Raw genomic sequence first — 15,077 nt, 5'->3', positions numbered from 1 at the left:
TTATCTTATGAAGAGAGGTTGACTGAGCTTGGACTTTTTTCATTGGAGAAAAGGAGGAGTAGAGGGGACCTAACTGAGGTATATAAGATAATGAGAGACATAGAAAGAGTCAATAGCCAGAGACTATTTCCCAGGGCAGAAATGGCTAACATGAGGGGTCATAGTTTTAAGCTGGTTGGAGGAAAGTATAGAGGCGATGTCAGAGGCGGGTTCTTTACACAGAGAGTTGTGGGAGCATGGAATGCGTTGTCAGCAGCAGTTATGGAAGCGAGGTCATTGGGGATATTTAAGAGACTGCTGGACATGCATATGGTCACAGAAATTTAAGGGTGCATACATGAGGATCAGTGGTCGGCACAACATCGTGGGCTAAAGGGCCTGTTTTCTGCTGTACTGTTCTATGTTCTATTTGTCTATATCACTACGTTCTCTTTTAATCTCCATCCTGTTAACTTGACTTTGCTGACTAAGTCACAACTTTGCAAATTCAAATTCTCTCTCTTTTTGCTCAGCTAAGAACCTTCCGTCTCTTTCTTTTTCCCCTCTCTCTCTCTCTTTCGCTTTCCTTTTCTTCTCTCTCACTTCGCTCAGCCAAGAACCTTTTCTCTCTCTCTTTTTCCATTTGCTCCCTCTCTCTTTCCTCTCTCTCTCTTTATTTATCTTCTAACTCCATTTTCCTCAATTGTAGTTTAAGTTTTTCTACCTCTACTGCATTTATCTGTTTCTCTGACACACCTAAGCATTTGAGTAATTCCCTGACAGGTAAACTCAAACCTAACTTATTTGCTAATCCTAAAAGTATGATCTTTTTCGTTCATTCTAAACTTTCTTGGCAAATTAGAGAATCATCTTCAAATCCCAGAACCTCTTTAGCAATTTTAAGAGCCATTTCTCTCACTTTTAATTTAATCAACCACAAGTCACTGAAAGTAAACAACTTGTCTCACCTACATTTTATTTATGATTTGGAGATGCTGGTGTTGGACTGGGGTGTACAAAGTTAAAAAATCACACAACACCAGGTTATAGTCCAACATTTTATTTAAAGATCTAGGACACTAATCTGCAAGTGTTTAAATCTGCTGGGAATTTTCATACCCCAAAATCTATTCAAATTGGTCTAAACCAGTTCAAACCCCAACAACGAGCCCCCAAACTGTTATGACATGGGGTAAACTCTCCTGCTTAATTTAAACCAGCAACACAGAAAAGATTTATCCAGAGCAGTAATCTGTGAAAATTCAAGAGGACAAGAACTATTTAAAGTAAAACTTAACAACTTTATTTCTTGAAGTGTAACAGAGAATGATTAAACAACAACTATTTATAACTTCTTCCTCTTACCTATTTTTTACCTTCCCCTTGTACAATAGTAGTCTGATAAAACTCCTGATTAAAATTTAGAACATAGAACATAGAACAATACAGCACAGAACAGGCCCTTCGGCCCACGATGTTGTGCCGAACTTCTATCCGAGATTAAGCACCCATCCATGTACCTATCCAAATGCCGCTTAAAGGTCGCCAATGATTCTGACTCTACCACTCCCACGGGCAGCACATTCCATGCCCCCACCACTCTCTGGGTAAAGAACCCACCCCTGACATCTCCCCTATACCTTCCACCCTTCACCTTAAATTTATGTCCCCTTGTAACACTCTGTTGTACCCGGGGGAAAAGTTTCTGTCTGTCTACTCTATCTATTCCTCTGATCATCTTATAAACCTCTATCAAGTCACCCCTCATCCTTCGCCGTTCCAACGAGAAAAGGCCGAGAACTCTCAACCTATCCTCGTACGACCTATTCTCCATTCCAGGCAACATCCTGGTAAATCTTCTCTGCACCCTCTCCAAAGCTTCCACATCTTTCCTAAAGTGAGGCGACCAGAACTGCACACAGTACTCCAAATGTGGCCTAACCAAAGTCCTGTACAGCTGCAACATCACTTCACGACTCCTGAATTCAATCCCTCTGCTAATGAACGATAATACACCATAGGCATTCTTAAAACGCTATCCACCTGAGTGGCAACTTTCAAAGATCTATGTACATAGACCCCAAGATCCCTCTGTTCCTCCACCTGACTAAGAACCTACCATTAACCCTGTATTCTGCATTTTTATTTGCTCTTCCAAAATGGACAACCTCACACTTGGCAGGGTTGAACTCCATCTGCCACTCCTCAGCCCAGCTCTGCATCATATCTAAGTCCCTTTGCAAACGACAAATGCCCTCCTCACTGTCCACAACTCCACCTATCTTCGTATCATCTGCGAATTTACTGACCCACCCTTCGACTCCCTCATCCAAGTCATTAATAAAATTTATAAAACAAAACTTTTTATCTCAAAACCCGGCAGCTTTCAGTTCTTCTCTATATTCGAGTCTTCTTTCCTTCTTCTTGGGGATTCTGCTTCACAGTTTACTGATCGATAAAGGTACCTTTAAGAGAGATATTTTTCAGGTAGTCTCTACATGCTGGCTTAGCAGTTCTCCTCCCAACAGTTCAATTTTCCCCGATCTTATACCTCTAAATCATCGGATTGTGTCATTGGCTTTTAAGATTGTCAATACACTAAATTCAAACTTGATTGGAGTTTGTTTTTGTTTGGTGGTGGGGGGGTGGGGGGAATATAATGTAAACTGATTGGCCTAATTCGAATCTGTTTTTGTCTCTAGGCAACCAGCTACCCTAGCTACCCCAGTAGCTGGACCACATGTTACATTGTATCTTATTGAGAACACTTGGTGCTGTCACTGCTAGATTTTAACTCTCTTAAAGATACAATACACCCACATCTTCATAACACTCTTAACATAAAGTCATTGAGATATGCAGCAAGGAGACAGACCCTTTGATCCAACTCATCCATGCTGACCACATATCCCAAATTACTCTAATTCCATTTGCCAGCACTTGCCCATATTCCTCTAAACACTTCCTATTCATATATCCATTCAGACAGCTAGTAAATGTTGTAATTGTACCAGCCTCCACTATTTCCTCTGGTAGCTCATTCCATACACACATCACCCTCTGCATAAAAAAGTTGCCCCTTTGGGTCCTTTTTAAATATTTCCCCTCTCACCTTAAAACTATGCCCTCTAGTTTTGAATTCCTCCATCCTGGGAAAAAGACCATGGCCATCCACCCTATCCAAGTCCCTCACCCCACAGCCTCTGATACTCCAGAGAAAATAGCCCCAGCCTATTCAGCCATGTTCAGAAATGGTTGAATAAGTTATTAGTTGACTGAAAAAAAGACTTAGAATGAGGTTGTAGCAGCCATTTCCGCTGTACAATTCAGCGTGGTCAGGAAATAGGCATTCCCAGCAATCCTATGCCACTTCAAAAGGATGTGGGGGCAGGAAGTGTGGATGGCATGTGATTTATCAATCTTTGACTTGGCTATGGGGAGCAGGAGTAGAGGTATAATCAAATGCTGCTCCTGATGTTGGCCCGTTCTGCCCCCAGCCACCTATATATAGAATATAGAATCCCTACAGAGTGGAAACAGTCCCTTCGGCCCAACAAGTCCACACTGATCTTCCAAACAGACACCCACCCAGACCCATTCCCAGAACATACTGTCCTATATTTACCCCTAACTAATGCACCTAGCCTTACACTTCCCTGAACACCAAGTATAGCTTCCACTCAGGAAGATTTATTGTGAATTCGAGGAAATTATATCAGATGAACCCAATGCAGCCATGAACTTGAAAATCATATTAGAATGTAAGACTTTGCACATTTTATGACTTCAATGCAAACCAAAGCACTTCATTGCCTCTGATCTAGTGTTGAATTATAACTGCAGCGAATTTGCATCTGGCATGTTTTGACAAACAAAAGTGAGATAAATACCAGCTTCACTAAGCTGTTCAGAAATGAAAGTTGAGTGACTCATGTTTATCAGGACACAAAGAGAACTTCAGTGTTCAAAGTTAAAAATCACACAACACCAGGTTATAGTCCAACAGGTTTAATTGGAAGCACACTAGCTTTCGGAGCGACGCTCCTTCATCAGGTGGTTGTCCAGTTTCTTCTTGAAATAATTTATTTTGTCCTTTAGGTTTTGCTGAGAGAACAGAATGCAGAGCCTTGATTTAACATTTTTTCCAAAGGCTGACATTTCCTATCCTGCAGTCTGCACTAAAGTGAACAATCTGTACAAATATACCCATTTTTCTGGGTCAAAGGGGAAAATCCCTGTACATCAAAAAGCCTGGATGAAGCTTGAAAACAAATATGTGATGCTTAAATCCTGTAATTTTGTTATTGAAGTTAGCTTCCATCTTGAGTTAAATCAAACGTATCACTTGCTACAGTTAAAATCACACAATAAAACAAAGAATGGAATTTGCCTCATTAACTGCAGAACCCAAGTTCTCCTTTTATCAGAGTTGCATTCATTATATTTTCAATTTGGTCATAAAATAATCAAGGAGCAATGCCCAAGGCCTTCAATTATTCTAAAAAGATTTTTGCAAGATATATTCTTCGAAAATCAGGTATATAATCAAATGCTAATTATTTTGTTTTTTTTTCCTTCCTATGAAGGTGAGTGAGCAAGACTGCTCTTACATCTCGTACATGTATTATGTTTTATTCAAACAGAAAATCTAGAAACTCTCAAAGGGTCAGGCAGAATATGTAGGAAGAGCGAAAGAGAGTTCATGTTTTAGGTCAAAGACGTTTCATCAGTGTTTGTTGTCTGAGTTTATTCAGGAATAACTGAAATAGAGATAATAATGGATATTAGAGGAGATGAATAAGTGGTTTTCTTTTCAGTTGTTTGATGAACAAAAATACAAGTAAGGAAGCAGTGACCATTCAGCTTCTCTATCCTGCTTTGCCTTGGCCTCAGAACCACATTCCTGCCTACCCCGATAACCTTTGATTCCCTTGTTAGTCAAAAATCTATCCACCTCTGCCTGAAAGTATTGCTCTCTGGGAAAGAGTTTCAAAGACTCTCAAAGCCTTAGAGAGAAAACAAAAACACCTCATCTCCTACTTAAATGGGAGACTTTGGAAGTAGAATTACAGTGAGGCAATTTAAAGTTTGATATCAGACGTGTTCTTTCACAAAAATCTTGGAAGCATGGAAGAAAGAATACATCTCACAATGGGTAAGAGCTTCAAGTATGTCTGGATCGTGAACTGCGATGCACAAATTGGAGCTTCCTCATCAATAATTACCTTGCAATCTTGTACATGTTTTCATATAAAGCTTTAAATATGTGATAAATTGTTTAAGCAAATAAATTGTTTAAGCGGCACGGTGGCACAGTGGTTAGCACTGCTGCCTCACAGCGCCAGAGATCCGGGTTCAGTTCCCGCCTCAGGCGACTGACTGTGTGGAGTTTGCACATTCTCCCCGTGTCTGCGTGGGTTTCCTCCGGGTGCTCCGGTTTCCTCCCACAGTCCAAAGATGTGCAGGTCAGGTGAATTGGCCATACTAAATTGCCCGTAGTGTTAGGTAAGGGGTAGATGTAGATGTAGATGTAGGGGTATGGGTGGGTTACGCTTCGGCGGGGCGGTGTGGACTTGTTGGGCCGAAGGGCCTGTTTCCACACTGTAAGGAATCTAATCTAAAAAAAAAGTGATTTCAGATGAAAATACTGTACATCAAACAGAAAGCCAAAAAATGAGCACTTCTGTGATGACAGCATGCATTATGTCTCGAAGAAGGATTAGAGTGAATTAGAGAAAGAGAATTGAAAGCAATATTATGATATCAACAAATTTTTGTGAAGAGATGTTGGCAGACAGAGACAATATACCATCTTTTTTTAAAACCTAATCCCTTTCCAGCAAAAAGTTGCTATCCTAACTCTGGTTGATTAAGGTTTTTTCAGTATTTTTGGTGAGGGTGCAGCCCTAAATAAGCACTCTATGTGATATACAGAATAGCAGAGGCAGAAATGTCAACAATTCTGCGAGAATATTCCATCTCTCTAGTCATGCCTTTTTTTTATTATATCATCAGATGAAGGCTGGGGGAAAAGAAAATGTAAGAATTGTACAATTGCACATCCCAGATTAGTCAGGATTCCAAAATAAATGGATCCAACCCAAAATCCATCCACAGTATTTTAAGTTTTGCAATCACTGCATTTAAAGAAAGAGTCACTCTTCAATCAGACTATTTGAGTGTTTTGTTCAGGAAAGGCTGGATGAAATACAAGGTTTTTGAAAACTATAAACATATAGAGACTGCACAGAACGACACGTGATTTTTTTTTGCAGAACATGAACCAGAATCTGGCAATTCCCACACTTACCATTTCTTTAATCTGACTCATAGCATTTTTCATTTTCTTGAATGCTGCTTCCCTTCTCAAGCGAACTTTTGCTACCAAACGATAATAGTTCCTGGTTTCCAGCCATCTCATCAGTTTCATATACAGGACGGTGCATATTATAATGACAGAGATGAGCTCCAGGGGAATAATACCATTTGGATGCTGTGACATCATAGCAAGGACAATGGTTAATCTTACTGCAGCTTGCAAGCAAGCAGGTACTCTGAATAAATCTACATCAATAACAGACAACAATAATAAAATCACAAGAGTAGTCAGGGCTATCTTCAAAAGAACCATTCAGTGAAAATGATTGGAATGCTTATAAAGCATCAGCGTGACTATTCATTAGCCATTATTTAAATTTTTAGCTTTCTTTTTCTCTTGCTTTATGTTTCTCTATACAATTTCACCCAACAGGATGAGTAAATGTCAATGCAAGTATTTTAATTGGTACAGTAGATAAATTACAGTGTGAAACGGACTGATAAGCTAGAAGAGATACCTGTTAGGAAGGAAGATGTGTTGGACATTTTGAACAACTTGAGGATAGACAAGTCCCCCGGGCCTGACGGGATATATCCTAGGATTATGTGGGAAGCAAGAGAGGAAATTGCAGTACCGTTGGCAATGATCTTCTCGTCTTCACTGGCAACTGGGGTGGTACCAGGGGACTGGAGAGTAGCGAATGTTGTGCCCCTGTTCAAAAAAGGGAATAGGGATAACCCCGGGAATTACAGGCCAGTTAGTCTTACTTCTGTGGTAGGCAAAGTAATGGAAAGGGTACTGAGGGATAGGATTTACGAGTATCTGGAAAGACACTGCTTGATTAGGGACAGCCAGCACGGATTTGTGAAGGGTAGGTCTTGCCTTACAAGTCTTATTGAATTCTTCGAGGAGGTGACCAAGCATGTGGATGAGGGTAGAGCAGTGGATGTAGTGTACATGGATTTTAGTAAGGCATTTGATAAGGTTCCCCATGGTAGGCTTATGCGGAAAGTCAGGAGGCATGGGATAGAGGGAAATTTGGCCAATTGGATAGAAAACTGGCTAACCGGTCGAAGTCAGAGAGTGGTGGTAGATGGTAAATATTCAGCATGGAGTCCAGTTACAAGTGGAGTTCCGCAGGGATCAGTTTTGGGTCCTCTGCTGTTTGTAATTTTTATTAATGACTTAGAGGAGGGAGTCGAAGGGTGGGTCAGTAAATTTGCAGATGATACAAAGATAGGTGGAGTTGTGGACAGTGAGGAGGGCTGTTGTCGGCTGCAGAGGGACTTAGATATGATGCAGAGCTGGGCTGAGGAGTGGCAGATGGAGTTCAACCCTGCCAAGTGTGAGGTTGTCCATTTTGGAAGAACAAATAAGAATGCGGAATACAGGGTTAATGGTAGGGTTCTTGGTCAGGTGGAGGAACAGAGGGATCTTGGGGTCTATGTACATAGATCTTTGAAGGTTGCCACTCAGGTGGATAGAGTTTGTAAGAAGGCCTATGGAGTATTATCGTTCATTAGCAGAGGGATTGAATTCAAGAGTCGTGAGGTGATGTTGCAGCTGTGCAGGACTTTGGTTAGGCCACATTTGGAGTACTGTGTGCAGTTCTGGTCGCCTCACTTTAGGAAAGATGTGGAAGCTTTGGAGAGGGTGCAGAGAAGATTTACCAGGATGTTGCCTGGAATGGAGAGTAGGTCGTACGAGGATAGGTTGAGAGTTCTCGGCCTTTTCTCGTTGGAACGGCGAAGGATGAGGGGTGACTTGATCGAGGTTTATAAGATGATCAGAGGAATAGATAGAGTAGACAGTCAGAAACTTTTTCCCCGGGTACAACAGAGTGTTACAAGGGGACATAAATTTAAGGTGAAGGGTGGAAGGTATAGGGGAGATGTCAGGGGTGGGTTCTTTACCCAGAGAGTGGTGGGGGCATGGAATGCCTTCCCCGAGGGAGTGGTAGAGTCAGATTCATTGGCGACCTTTAAGCGGCATTTGGATAGGTACATGGATGGGTGCTTAATCTAGGATAGAAGTTCAGCACAACATCGTGGGCCGAAGGGCCTGTTCTGTGCTGTATTGTTCTATGTTCTATAAATATTACATTTCAGTTTATCTTGATTACTAACAATTTAAAGTTATTTGTATTTAATAGTTTATTTTATTATTTTTTAAAAATGTAAATGATGTTCACAAACAAGGTGCTCCTAATAATAAAAAAATGAAAAGATTGCTGTTCCTTTGGTCAAATTACAAATTTTTGATATGGACCTTTAAACTCTATAATTGCTATTATCAATACACCTATAAGCAGCTCTACAAAAGATATTGATGCAAAACTGACACCATCTTATGTCCTATCATATATATATATATATATATATATCTAAAATGAGTAAATGTTTAGGTTCCCATGTAACTTGAACCTCTATAATCCATTTAATATGGGTACTCCTACAATACTGTTAGGAAGGGAATTCTAGGGTATTGATCCAGTGACACTGAAGGGGCACCTGGAGGTGGTGGTGTATCTGCTGCCTTTGTCCTTCTAGATGGTAGTAGTCACAGGTTTGGAAGTTGCTGTCTTAGGAGCTCTGGTGCATTTTTGGAATTCATCTTGTAGATGGTACACCCTGTAGCAACTGAGCTATTATGGTGGAGGGAGTTGATATTTGTGGATGTAGTGTCAATTAAGCAGGCTGTTTTGTGCATGATGGTTTCAAATCTTTTGTGTGTTATTGAAGCTGCAGCCATTCGGGCAAGTGGGAAATACTCTATCACACTCCTGACTGGTGCCTTGTAGATGGTGGAGAGGCTTTAATCACAATTGTTTTCATGGTCATCACTGGACTCTTAATTCCAGATTTGTATTGAATTCAAATTCCAAGCTGCCATGGCAGGATTCAAATCAGGGTACGCAGAACAATACTTGGGTTTCTGAATTAACAGTCCAGCAATAATAGCACTAGGCCATCACCTCTACTCTGGATTAGTGGTGCTGGAAGAGCACAGCAGTTCAGGCAGCATCCAACGAGCAGCGAAATCGACGTTTCGGGCAAACGCCCTTCATCAGGAATAAAGGCAGTGAGCCTGAAGCGTGGAGAGATAAGCTAGAGGAAGGTGGGGGTGGGGAGAAAGTAGCATAGAGTACAATGGGTGAGTGGGGGAGGGGACGAAGGTGATAGGTCAGGGAGGAGAGGGTGGAGTGGATAGGTAGAAAAGGAGATAGGCAGGTAGGACAAGTCATGGGGACAGTGCTGAGCTAGAAGTTTGGACCAAGGGTGAGGTGGGGGAAGGGGAAATGAGGAAACTGTTGAAGTCCACATTGATGCCCTGGGGTTGAAGTGTTCTGAGGCGGAAGATGAGGCGTTCTTCCTCCAGGTGTCTGGTGATGAGGGAGCGGCAGTGAAGGAGGCCCAGGACCTCCATGTCCTCGGCAGAGTGGGAGGGGGAGTTGAAATGTTGGGCTACGGGGCGGTGTGGTTGATTGGTGCGGGTGTCCTGGAGATGTTCCCTAAAGCACTCTGCTAGGAGGCGTCCAGTCTCCCCAATGTAGAGGAGACCGCATCGGGAGCAACGGATACAATAAATGATATTAGTGGATGTGTAAGTAAAACTTTGATGGATGTGGAAGGCTCCTTTAGGACCTTGGATAGAGGTGAGGGAGGAGGTGTGGGAGCAGGTTTTACAATTCCTGCGGTGGCAGGGGAAAGTGCCAGGATGGGAGAGTGGGCTGTAGGGGGGCGTGGACCTGACCAAGTAGTCACAGAGGGAACGGTCTTTGCAGAAGGCGGAAAGGGGTGGGGAGGGAAATATATCCCTGGTGGTGGGGTCTGTTTGGAGGTGGTGGAAATGTTGGCGGATGATTTGGTTTATGCGAAAGTTGGTAGGGTGGAAGGTGAGCACCAGGGGCGTTCTGTCCTTGTTACAATTGGAGGGGTGGGGTCTGAGAGCGGAGGTGCGGGATGTGGACAAGATGTGTTGGAGGGCATCTTTAACCATGTGGGAAGGGAAATTGCGGTCTCTAAAGGAGGAGGCCATCTGGTGTGTTCTGTGGTGGAACTGGTCCTCCTGGGAGTAGATACGGCAGAGGCGGAGGAACTGGGAATATGGGATGGCATTTTTGCAAGAGGTAGGGTGGGAAGAGGTGTAATCCAGGTAGCTGTGGGAGTCAGTGGGTTTGTAAAAAATGTCAGTGTCAAGTCGGTCATCATTAATGGAGATGGAGACGTCCAGGATGGGGAGGGAGGTGTCAGAGATGGTCCAGGTAAATTTAAGGTCAGGGTGGAATGTGTTGGTCACCTCCACTCTGTCTGTTGATGCTTCTAATGGTTCTGCAATCTACTGTACACTTCCCTCCTGTATTAGACTCTCCAAAATGCATCACCGCACATTTGTCCAGATCAAATTCCACTTGCCATTTCTCTGCTCAAGTCTCCAGCCTATCTATATCCTGCTGTATTCTCTGGCAATCTTCAGTGTTCCCAATCTTTACGTCATCCGCAAACTTATGAATCAGGCAGTGACAAATGGGGTGCCACAGGGTTCAGTGCTGGGACCCCAGCTGTTCACAATACACATTAACAATTTGAACAAAGGAATTGAATGCAAAGTCTCCAAATTTGCAGATGATACTAAGCAGGGTGGCAGTGTGTACTGTGAGGAGGATGCTAAAAGGCTGCAGGATGACTTGGACAGGCTTGCTGAGTGGGCAAATACTTGACAAATGCAATATTATGTGGATAAATGTGAGGTTATCCACTTTGATTGAAACAACAGTTTGTTTTGGGACCATTTCATTCGATATATTCTGGGAGGGACATAGGATGTGGACCTTGAGGTTAAAGGGGCAAGGCGAGAAAGTATGAATGGGATACTGAAATTGCATGATCAGCTGAATGGCCTCCTCCCGCTCCTAATTTCTATGTTTCCTCCAAATCATTTATATATTATAAACAATAAGTCAGCATTCCGGTGCAGCAAGTAATTAAGATGGCAAATAGAATTTTGGCCTTTATTGCCTGGGAGTTGGAGTTTAAATATACGAAAGTCTTGTTGCAACCGGACATTAGTGAGGCCAAAGTAGAATTCTGAGCCTAATATTTACAAAAAAAAGCATGTTAGCATTCAAGGCTGCTCACAAAAGATTCACTCGGCTGATTCCAAGGACGAATGGACTGACTTAGCAAGAATAGCTAAACACATTAAGCTTTTATTTGTTAGAGTTAGGAAGAATGAGGGATGATCTTGGTGAAGCCTAAAAGGTCTTGAGAGGGCTTCACATGGTTGATGTTGAACTGATGTTGCCACTAATGGGCACATTTCAAACTGGGGGCATAGTTACAGGATAATCACACATTAATTTAAAACTGAGATGTAGAAGAATTTCTTCTCCAGGAGGGTAGTGAACATCTGGAATTATCTACCTCAGAAAGTTGTGGAAACTAGACAACTGAAAGAACTTGAGAAGGAGGTAGATAGATTTTTGAAATATCAAGGAGTTGCTATTTATGTTGAATTAGTACAAAAAGAGGAATTGGTGCCTGAGGCAGATCAGCGATGATCTACTTGAATGGCAGGGGTAAGCTGCAGGGGCCAAAGGTTTCCCATTGCTTTCCTTCCTCATGTACTTCTGATCAAATCAATATTTGAACTTGCACACCACACTAAGAGAACACAATTTCAAAAGTACCATGTTTGAATGAGAAAGTAAGCAAGGATCTCCACATTTTGGGTGGGTGAAATGGCCATATCACACAATTCGGATAAAAATTCTTCTACTCTCCTAACCAAGCTTGATCCTTCCCCCAACATCACCAAAAACCATAATAACTGACTATTCCATGCAATTTCTTATCTGTGAAGTTGGCTGCTGTATTTATTCTTTTTGCAACATGAGGGTGACATATTTTGGGGATATATCATTTATCTTTCAAACTTGAGTTTTGTTCCTTACTCCTTACTCCTAATTAAATTTGAGTTCATTAGTTCCAACTATGAGATTTGATGTATACTCCCTATCTGTTTCAATTGTCCGCAGATATTTTCAATTAGCTATTTCTTTCAAAAGTATCCCTTTCCCTTCCCTTTTATATATTCCTGATTTTAGTGTATTAAATATGTGTTACTTTTTTTAAGTTTAGAAACTCACCTCTATCTTGACAGTTTTATATTTTTAATTTTCTCAAGAATCTTGCTGTCCCACCTCTTTTGATCTATTACGCGTCCTGAAGTTGCTCTTTTACCTCTCCATCTTTTCTAACCATTGTTGTCCATATCTCTATCATTTAGACTTAGTTAGCAATTTTTTTTTGCTAGTTCTGACTTTTCCCTTCTTAAATTCACTTTTTACAGTTATATTATTTCAACTGTCTAAACTGCCAGATTCTCTTTCTTTTAATTCTTTCCCACTTCATTCTAGAACCTGTATGTTTTAAATGCCGACATTCCAGACTTACAGCTTTTGAAACAGTTGATCTGTCCATAGCAGCAAGTGCAATAGCTGTTGGGGGGGGGGGGGGGGGGGGGGGTTGGTGAATGACTCTCATATTGCCACTTGCCTGCAGTGTAAGAAAGCAAGTAGGTTACTTTCTGTTGAAATATGATTTGGAGATGCCGGTGTTAGAATGGGCTGTCATCACAACCACCTGATGAAGGAACAGTGCTCCAAAGACGAGTGCTTCCAATTAAACCTGTTGGACCATAACGTGGTGTGGCGTGATTTTTAACTCTGCTGAAACAGTTAATAATGTCAGAGTCCCAATTCTCAAGCCTCCTACTTCAGAACTGCTTAGACCTGAAGGACATAACTGCCAGACTGGGCAAACAGCATGGCTTAGAGAATGCACTCAAGGGAATCAGGAGCAAAACTATTGAATTGAATTATTGAACTGAATTTGCTTTATTGTCACAGATACTCAATACTTTTCGCCACTTACAGTGCCATCTGAGGTACAAAGGTACCTAGTAGTTACAGTTCCTTTAATTAGATGACCTGAGAAAATATAAAAGAAAAATGTCCAGCATTGCAGAAATAAAAGTCCAGAACAGTGGTCTTCCAGCCTATACCACACTGGCACCTAGCCTCCAATCCGCAGTGGCCTTCACCTTGAGGATCACAAGACCGGGAAAGTGATCCAGGTGACCATGCTGGGCAAAGGATGCCAAAGTCGGACTGAGAGGGTGCAATGCCAGGGGACCACTTTGAAAGGTTGCCAAGGGAGGCTGCTATGTCAGCCAGGAGGTCACAATGCCAGGCAGGGAGTTCAACCAAAGGTTGGGAGTCATCACCGGAGGTCAGGAGCTGTTGCTCGAGGCTGAGAGTCGTCACCAGAGGCTGAGAGTTGTTGAAGGCTAACAGAGGAGAAAAATCACCAAGAGGAAAATAAAGAGAAGAATGGGTGGAGCAGACAAGCTCCAGCTGATGCATCCTTCTCTGCCACCATCTTGATTTCCCAAATGCTTGGCGCTGTAACCAGCACAAAGAAATATTGTTGCTGTCGTTGGAGTTCATCACTATCATTCAGATTTATTAATCTCATGATATCACTGCAGGAATTCCTCAGGATACTTTTTGTAAAAATAACTTTGCTATATTATCTATTTTCCCAACTAACCTGTTCAGAGTCGTTATTGCACACCTCTGCAGCAGGTGAGACTTCAACCCAGGTCTTTCAGTCCATGCGTAGAGACATTCCTACTGTTCCATAAAGATACTGTTCTAGACTCAATCATCTTCAGCTGCTTCATTAATGACCTTCCCTCCATCATAAGGTCAGAAGTAAGGATGTTCAATGTTAGGTGCAGAGCATTCAATTGCATTCGTAATTCTAAGATAATGTAGTCCATGTCTACTTGCAATGAGATGTGGATAACATTCAATACTAATGAGTTGAATTTGTGACAAGAAATATTTGTCATAAATGCCAGGCAATGACCATCACCTGTAAAGTTTAATAAAGTCAAAGTCTTACCACCATCCCTCATCAGTTTTCACATTATGTTTCCATCAGAAGGGCAGAAGTGGGGATATTCGTTGATTACTGTACAATATTCAGCACCATTTGCGATTCCTCAGATATTGAAGTAGTCCATAAACACATGCAGCAAGACCTGGACAGTATCTAGGCTTGGGCTGCCAAGAAGCAATTAACAATCACACCACAACTGCCTATGTGTAGATATCTCAACAAGCAATAATCTCGCCACTGCCCCTTGATATTCAGTGCCATTAACATCATTGATATCCCCACGATCAACATCCTGGTGGTTACCATTGATCAGAAACTGAATTGGACTATCCATATGCACATTGAAGCTACAAGAACAGGTTACAGGCTGGGATTCCTGCAGCGAGTAATTCATCTCCTGACTCCCAAACTTCAAGACACAAGTCAGAGTGTTATAGAATCCTCTCCACTTGTCTAGATCAGTGCAGTTCTGAACAACACTCTAGATTGAAACTATCTGGAACAAAGCAGCCTACTTGATCGGCACTACATCGACAAACATTCATTTTCCCCACCACGGACATTCAGTAACGTGGACTACCTACAAGACGCACTGCAAACATTCACCACAGCTCATCAAACAGCACCACATCTACACCTCCACCCTCAACAATCCTCTTTGTTACTTCTTCAAAAAACTCAATTGGGGGATCCAAGATGGTGGCGATCTAGGAAGATCGCTTTGCAGAGCTCTGCACAACAGCACAAATGGGATGAAGATTTAGCTCACGCTACCCATACCACCGCGATATCCTGGGACTCTGGAAAGGTCA

The 15,077-nt window shown here is 42.0% G+C and overlaps 1 protein-coding gene across 1 annotated transcript in view; it reads right to left on the bottom strand.

The window, feature by feature from the left end:
• The window catches only part of LOC140479500 (fatty-acid amide hydrolase 1-like), a 75,869-nt gene extending 61,210 nt beyond the window's left edge, over positions 1–14,659 (bottom strand). The window contains exons 1-3 of the mRNA XM_072573332.1: positions 14,569–14,659; positions 13,403–13,648; positions 6,290–6,543 (exon numbers count right to left, since the gene is read on the bottom strand). Coding sequence (XP_072429433.1) covers positions 6,290–6,543; positions 13,403–13,648; positions 14,569–14,659 — 591 coding nt within the window. The remainder of the gene's footprint in view (positions 1–6,289; positions 6,544–13,402; positions 13,649–14,568) is intronic.
• Between the last annotated feature and the right edge of the window lie 418 nt (positions 14,660–15,077).

Source organism: Chiloscyllium punctatum, chromosome 7 (genome assembly GCF_047496795.1).
Source record: "Chiloscyllium punctatum isolate Juve2018m chromosome 7, sChiPun1.3, whole genome shotgun sequence".
In the NCBI taxonomy this organism is placed as follows: domain Eukaryota; kingdom Metazoa; phylum Chordata; class Chondrichthyes; order Orectolobiformes; family Hemiscylliidae; genus Chiloscyllium; species Chiloscyllium punctatum.
This window is presented reverse-complemented; position numbering and strand designations above follow the sequence as displayed.